Raw genomic sequence first — 8,292 nt, 5'->3', positions numbered from 1 at the left:
TCAAACCAAAAATCTGAACAGTGTTTATCAGTAATGGAGAATTAAATATTCGACTGGATTTTTTATAATTGTTCAATTTCTGTTTCTCTTTAGAAGAATTAGGTAAAATTTTATCAAATAATCAAACAAATCTCACTTGTTTAAATTAATTATGTTAGTAATAATAAATTCTGTAATTGATTGTAGTTGTACATAATTAATTAAGACATATTCAAACAAAAAAATGCAATTTTTCCAGGTCCAAGCTTTTTAGAGATTTTTGTAGTCAACTAATTTTTTCCGAATTATTTATTTTTATATATTTTTTTATTGATTTTCATCAACAAAGTGTCAGTTTCAAAAACGAATAAATAAGCAACAAGAAGATTTTATTTTGGTTTTTTATTAGCACAATGTACATTATCTACAATAAACCAACAAGTTTTTCGTCTTTTTTAAAAGACTTCTTCCGAATTGTTAAGCTAGCACCACATCTGACAGATACTATAGTACAGTATTATAGTCGCATATGACTCTTCAAGCCGTCAGACTGGTGTTGCTCTATATATGAAGATAATGGTGTCGACGCAATGCACAACCGCTCACGTCACATGTGGCGCCAGCTTAACGAGTAATTAAGACATATTTAAATATGTAAATTTTCTATTGAATGTTTTTCAAGTACAGCTTCTTGTAGATTTTCGGCACAATTCTTATAATTAATAATTTTGCATTATTTTGAACGTATCGTCAAAGATATTTCTAACAAAATTCTTACAGATTTTTTTTGGAATTTCAATAATGAAATCTAAATAACATACTAACAATAATTTAATACAAACTAATTACACGTGTACATCTACCTACTAAAAAACAATAATATAATACAATAAAAAATGTCCGTCTACGTACACTCTACAACGACGTAATATGCTTAACAGCGTACTGATAGAGGCACCCAGAATCTTGATAATTATTGGAGTAGACCATCTGATTAATCTGGTCCAAGTTAAACTGGGCCACATTGCCCATCTGATAACCCCCTTCAGCATACTCGTACTCGTTCCCATATTGCCCCAGCTCACTCTTCACCACAACCTGATTGTTGTACTGCGAGTACATCTGCGGATTCCACTGATTCTGCACATCCACCGCCCCATTAACGTACTGCCCTTGGTACACATTATTGGAATGCGCCAGCAACCGATCAACAACCCCCTGATCGTTCCCGACCGCGTTTTCAGGCGAAACCGCCGGATTCGAATTGTTGGAGACCGGCGACAGCGACGGCGTCTCCGTGGGCGACACCTTCGGCGTGTTCGCCTTGTTCTTCTCCTCCTTCTTGAACTTCATCCTCCTGTTCTGGAACCAAATCTTGATCTGGCGCTCGCTCAGGTTCAAATTTTGGGCCATCTGGATCCGGCGAGGTCTGCACAAGTACTTGTTCTTGTGGAACTCCCTCTCGAGCTCCACCAGCTGAGCGGAGGTGTAGGCGGTGCGGGCGCGTTTGCCGTTGGGGGCGGACTTGGCCGGCGCCGGGGGCGGAGGACGAGGCGCTCGCACTTGGGGGGCGACGTCGTACTGCTCGTAGGAGTCGCGGGAGTACGTCCAGGCGGGGTGAGAGTAGTTCATTTGAGATAACTGTAAAACATTTTTTAGAACGTTTTCGAAAAAAAATCAGGTGGTACTTACCAGCTGGGTGTTTGTGGTGTCTGTTTCCGGGTAGTACGCGGTGTTGTAGGCAGGTAGTTCCGGGGTGAAGGTGTTGGAGATGGTGGAGTTTTCGAATTGACCGGAGAAGGGTAGCTTGAAGTCCATCTTGCTTTCGAGATTAGCACCGACTGCGTCCGTACTGACTGAGGCGTCTGGTGTAAGTACTCCTGATTTTATAGGTACAGTACCTTGTCCCACCCCCTCCGTACTTTCTTCGAGTTTGTTTTGAATATCCTCTGCCATCTTGTTTACCAATAAAGGGTCAGTCATTAAGATAACCGACTTAATGCCTTATTTGCACACCAAAACACTGCCACAAACAATCTGTCCATTTATTGAAATTTTATTTTAGTACCGTACCATGCGAGCTCTGCACTCCGACTAATCATTTCTTGGACAAGTGTCGGGTCTAGATAGTTGACAACAATTAGGCAAGGTTATTTGGTATCAATATTTTCGAATCGAGTTTCTACTCCAGCTATTTACGAAATGCGATAGCTCGCCAGGACATTTTCGAAATCGCGCGGTGGTACCGCTCGATTTTGATTCGCTCATCGAAATTTTGGAAATTAATTCGATCATGTTTGTCCGTCGTAAATCATTCGTGACTTTTTGAATTACGCTGACAGGTTGTGGCTTATTGCTGGGGTTCCCGCTGTGAAGGCGACGCTCCTGGCTCAAGTCCTGCCAGAGACGGCCAGACTAGACATGGAAATTTTTTCTCTTAATCCCAAAGTGCAACAATGAGCCGTAATGGCCCCCTGATTACGCTATACTATCGATATTATCGCACTGGCTGCCACACTTGGCACCACGCAAAGGACTTTCCCTGCTAATTAGACTCGTTTGGACGAATTCAAGACGCATCCAGCTAACGATATCTCCACAAATATGTAACACTTTGGTTGGGCGTCCAGCTAGAAACATTTCCTGATACGGAGACGCGACAAAAGCTGCGGCGCCAAAAAATTGCTTCAAGCTTTCACGTTCAAAACTCAAAAAACGAAGCAAAAGTGGATCAGGTGCGGTTTGTTCAAAATCAAAATTGAAACATTTTGAGTTTGGTGACTCTTTTTCGAGTTGGGGCCAAAATAAAGTCAAAATTTGTCCCAGACAAATCATATTTAAAAAACTGGAGCCAATCTGGATCAGTTACGATTTTTCAGATTTTCAAAAATAAAAATATTTTGATTTTGTTGACTCTTTTCCGACTTGTTGCCAAAAATAAAGTCAAAATTTCTTTGGCACTGAAGCAATTGTATTAATTTTTTTTAATCGTGAAAATGTAAAAACTGTGTCTCTTTTTGTTTATTTGTTTTATGGCCAATCGTGTAGCTTTAATTTTTTGAAAATTTTTGGGTCACCCCGCGCTGTTTACGTATTTATTCAACACGCGTACAAGAGAGAGACAAGCATTGTCAAATACGTTGTGCGGGTGAATTGATTTGAGTGATGGCCGCTGCGCGATCTTCTAACCGCCGCCATATATCATCCCCGACGCAGGGGTGAGTGACGTCACCACACCGCCGCTCGCTTGTCATCGGGTCGTTGACTACACACTTTATTATTTTATTACATGTTTATTGTTTTTATTATGCACTTCGGCAAATAACTTTATTTGTACCTGTTTCGGTTGCTCGAGGGCGATAAATGTTGTTTACAGATAAAAATATGAACGATAGGCTTCTCGAAACAGGACCCTCTTATCACTGGTCCGTTGTTTGTTCACTAAGTAGAATTACTTTATCGGGCGCTTTAAGCTCCAACAGACTCGAACAAATTAATTTGAAACATAACGTTCGATTTAAAAAATGTATCATTGCTGGTTTGCACCTGAAACCTTCTACAAAATTTCCATCGAGAATGTGACACACTGTTACGTCACAACAACAAGAGAAATTTTATTTAAACCTCAAAAATTATACCCTCATTACCGCAGGATTTCCAAATTCCAGATGTGACTCTCTAGATTAGAATTTATTTAAATGAAAAATGTTCTGGCCCCATTGACAAATATTTTGATCAGTGTTGTCATTACAGTGACCCTAAAAATATAAAACGTTTATATAATATAAATAACATCTTGTAAACCAATTTCAAACAAGTAAAAATATTTTATTTCACTTCCTAATTCTTTAAAGTTCGTCTTTTATATTAAAAAAATATTATTATTATCGATATTAATCATAAAATACAATGCAACTAGACATAGTGCTTTTAAAAGAATTACCTTGATAAAAATATCCACAATGAAAAATTAATTCGGCCCTGATGCCGTGGCCCGTTTTTATAATAAAAGTAAAAACTAGTTTATTGCTGATAGATATCATCCAAGTATAACTTATAAAACTGATTGATCTAAGATTACTCTTATTATTATTATTATGTAAAATTATTTTTTTAAAGTAACATAAAGGGTGTTTTTTTTAAATTTGGAGTCGAAGTTGGCACTGAAGAGTCGATTGCGAATGAAAAACTTGTCTTAAAAACACTAATTTTTCAAATTGCAGATTAAAACACAAAGAATTCAAAAAGTGAGGTTAGATTTAAACAGCCGATCAACCACTCGTCTTAAAAAAGACGCAAAAACATGCAAAAAGTGAGGTTATATTTAAAGTGTAAGTTCATCGTGTTATGTGGACTGAAAATTTTATGTAATTATTTATTTTAATAAAATTTACGTTTTGACATTTGCATTAGCGCCAGGTGTTGACTTTTGACAGTTAATCCCAGCCGCTCTGATTACTGTATGTGTATCAAGACACCGCTGAACGTGAAAAACAATACAAAATGTTTCCCACTTCTGATTTATTGTAATTTAATGAATTCGTCCATTTTTATGACATTTACACCACTTGATGGCGTGTTAACTATCTACTTTATTTATTCCTAATCCGTCATTAGAAGCGTCAATTATGATGACCGTTTAAATCAATATTTCATTTAACACGATTAATTAAACAAATTAGATTCTTCCCATTAACAACAATTCAAGATTTGAATTGTGACAATAAAAAGACCAGGAGGATCAGTTACGGTTTCTCTTAACAACACCAACTGATCGTACAAATTTATGACAAGTTGTAAACTAGTTGTAAGTGGTTAAATGCAAGAAAACAATCATAAAAGCTGGACTACCTGGCGTCCCTGGTGAAAAATAAAATAAAGTCAATTGTATGTGGTTTCAGGAGGGATTAAATCTGAAAGATAACAAGGCACAAGTGTACCAGCCAGTGATTAGTCAGTGAACTTTGTATTGGTATTTTGGAGAAGCTAATAGTGGGTATTGTAGCCACATGGGGTTAAATCTGGCAAGTAACAGGGCCACCAAAAGGGATCCGATTACAACGATAGTGGATCTAATGTGCAAAATCTTGTCTCAACAGAGTTTGTGTGGTTCGAAATCTGGTCGATAACAAGGGTATCACTGTATAGTAGGTGGATTGTACATTGGGATCAAATCTGGCCGATCTGGTGTGCGAGCAGCAGATTGCAAGAATTCGCTTGCAGATTCTGCACGGGTCCAAGTGTCAACATCTCGAGCGTCCGTCTACCTGACCGGATCTGACCCCACCGTGACCGCATCATCCCCGCGTTCGATGAGTTCCCCGTTTCTTGTTGGTCCGTCGTCAGATAAAATCGTTTAATTCACAGAGTGCAAGTTAGGTGCAGTTAAGAGTTCTAATATAAACCCGGTAGGCCGGTGGCTGACGGCGTGTCGGGCTGTGCGACAGCTGTGCGCTGCGCGATTGTCTCGGGATGATTGATGATCTAGGACGGCTGTGAGCCCGGCCACCCTTGACTCACAGGGTTCCACTCCGGTTCACTATACTTACAAACTCCACTGTACTGAAATGTTTCAACAGTGCAAAATGTTACTTCGTGTTTGTTACACAAAACTACCCCTAAAAAGCGACGTACGAGGTGACCGGAGTGGACGGCGAAAGTGGGTAGGTCGATGGGGTGGCTTCCGGATTAGGACTTCCGGGACCGGATTAGGGAGGTTTTTTCACGATTTACCAAATGTTTTTAGTAGAACCGTACCTAAGTCATAATCTGGGGCCAGACCAAAACCACACAAATATATTTTTTTTTATATTCATCTACCTGAAGCAGCACTCCAAGAGATAACATTATTGTGAGAGTAAATAAAATCATGACTCAAAAATAATAAGAAAATATTGGTCACTTTGTATATTTGTTTTTCGTCAATTTCGTTAATCCTTTTTTGGAATTTGGAGCTTTACCAGTTTTTCCCTTGAAATTTATTACCATTAATATTATTATTATTGTAGTGTTGAATTTAAAAAAATTGACCCAGCTTTGGCAAAAGTCATAGTTTTGCGGGTGCGAATCATCCGGCATTGTGCAGCTTTCGCCGCAAGCGACTGCAACTTCCCTTTCAATTTCTCTTGGTTTGATTTAAATTGTGTGCATCCCCGATTCGTCTGAAAAACGGAATTAGCTGTGACCTCGTGTTTTCCGCGCCCTAAAACGTGAGACTCCGATTAATATTTTGTAGAAAACAAAATTTTTCTTATCGATAGTGTAATCTGGACTAATTGCTTTTAAACGACATAAAATTCTAAAATCACAAGTTAGTCACCTTCACGTCCGTTCTCACCGAATCTACTTTCTGAATTCGTCACCCAACAGGTATTAAAAAATATTCCCGTAATAATTTTTAATTTATTTGTGGCTGCAGTAATTGCATCGAGTGATCCGATCGATCGCAGTTGGGGTGACCCACCCCATTTAATTTTTACTAATTCCAAAACGTGTTCCCGCGTGCAAGGGAAGGTAGACGCCTTGGCTATAAATTTTCCAAACTTGACAATGATCCCTTTTATTGTTTGAGTTGGTGATGTAACGACGGAAACTGGGTGAAAGATCAGTTTGCTCTCATCCACTTTGGCAAGTGGTCGTGTTCTTCTCCCAACAAAAAAAATCTAGTGGCGGTGCTGATTAATTTACAACAGGTAGGAATTAATTTTTCAACGTAATTAATCAAATCGAGGCGATTTGTACGATTGTCAGATGATTATGAAAGTAGGCATGCATGAAAAATTGGAACGATTAGAATAAAATTTATTCGAAACGTCGTAAATAATGTAGTGTGATGAGTGATTAGATTATCAATGGAAATGCATCGGATCGGGAGTAATTTGTATTGAGTATGAATCTAGTATGCGTTGAAATCGGTTTTGTGCGCCATCTAGACGCGGGAAGTGAAAAAGCGAGGTTCCAGGAACCATTGGTAGAGGTGCTGCGCTCGAGAGTCTACAGAAGAGAACTACATGATCATAATGTTGGAATTAGTTCGCACAAATGGGAAATATGTTTTATTTTGTTGATTTGTAAAAATTGTAGATTTTTTATTCGAGTTGTTCTGTATTTTTCTTGGAGGTTCGCCAAGATCTGGAGTCTGTGGCGCGACCAGGGGGAGCATGTCGTATGCATTTATTTGCAATTTAAATTTGTGCAAGGATCAATAGGGAGGATGTCCGATTTTTGTCCGGCCGTGAGCGCAAACTAGCCTTAAATCGTGTCCGAATGTTTTTAATCAAAATGATTTATAGTGTTCGCTTTCGATTTACGTAATAATACACAGTAACGAAAAATTTGAATTTCATTTTCAAGCAACAAACAATATTGAAATTCAGTTGTTTCGGGCTTCCAATAAAATGCAAATAGCGGCCCATCATGATGCATGATGGGAGCTCCAGAAAATATCAAAGTGGCAGAGAGAAAAATTGATATTTATGTTTTCATAAAGCAGTTGAACGCTTTAGACGAATAACATTTGTTGCATTTCATATCGGCCAAGGATATCGAAATTTCACTTTAATCTTTTTTTATTCAAATCGGCCGGAAAATTTTCCTGGAAAATGTACTTCCGGGAAAGTGATCCGGGCTGAATCAACTAAAATGGAAATTCGGTGCGTTTGCTCGCACAAGAATGTTGTCTTTTCTGTGGGATCAGATCGGGTCGTCTAGGCGGCCCTTCCTCTTCCCTTCGGTCAAAAATAATCCAGAAAATTCTTTTGATAGCTTTATTTTAGCAACTTTTTCACATTTTTTTATTTTTGCTCTTTTTGTGTTGTGGAGGCCCCAGCAAGTCGGTATTTCAAGTGACATGTATGGTGGCGACAACCATTACACCGGCTCGCCTCTGTCCCTTTCCCTCGCAAACTACCCCCAGCATGCGCGCAAGTGGCGCATATTCTCTCGCCCTCCCGAACCGCCATCATCCGGGGGATCAATACGCGGCCCTTCAGTGCGAGTTCCGTACTCAGGGGTTCCTAAATGGTTTTTAGTCCTTATCCGGTAACCTTCCAGCATTTCTACATAATAGATCGGAGAGATGAGATTTCTCACTTCTGCTTTTTATTTCACGTTCGGAAGGTGTCCGTATCGATCTCGACGTTGGTCGTGATTTTTTCCCCGACGATAAGTACTTTCATGCTACCATGATGGATGGCTCGTCGACGTTAAATATTAAATAAGTAACTGGATACATGTAATCAAACACGGGCCGAACGAGCAACGCTTCCATTTGGAATTGTAAATAACGGCTTTCGATATGCTATCTTGTTGTAT

At 39.1% G+C, this 8,292-nt stretch overlaps 1 protein-coding gene across 1 annotated transcript; it reads right to left on the bottom strand.

The window, feature by feature from the left end:
• Positions 1-366: 366 nt before the first annotated feature.
• Positions 367-2,060, bottom strand: LOC138135435 (homeobox protein Hox-D3a-like). Its single transcript, XM_069054158.1, has 2 exons — positions 1,672-2,060; positions 367-1,620 (listed from the first exon to the last, which is right to left on the bottom strand). The coding sequence occupies exons 1-2, from the start codon at positions 1,960-1,962 to the stop codon at positions 895-897; spliced, it is 1,017 nt and encodes a 338-aa protein (XP_068910259.1). The 5' UTR covers positions 1,963-2,060; the 3' UTR covers positions 367-894.
• Positions 2,061-8,292: the final 6,232 nt, after the last annotated feature.

The sequence above is a fragment of the Tenebrio molitor genome, chromosome 7, assembly GCF_963966145.1.
Source record: "Tenebrio molitor chromosome 7, icTenMoli1.1, whole genome shotgun sequence".
NCBI lineage: Eukaryota > Metazoa > Arthropoda > Insecta > Coleoptera > Tenebrionidae > Tenebrio > Tenebrio molitor.
This window is presented reverse-complemented; position numbering and strand designations above follow the sequence as displayed.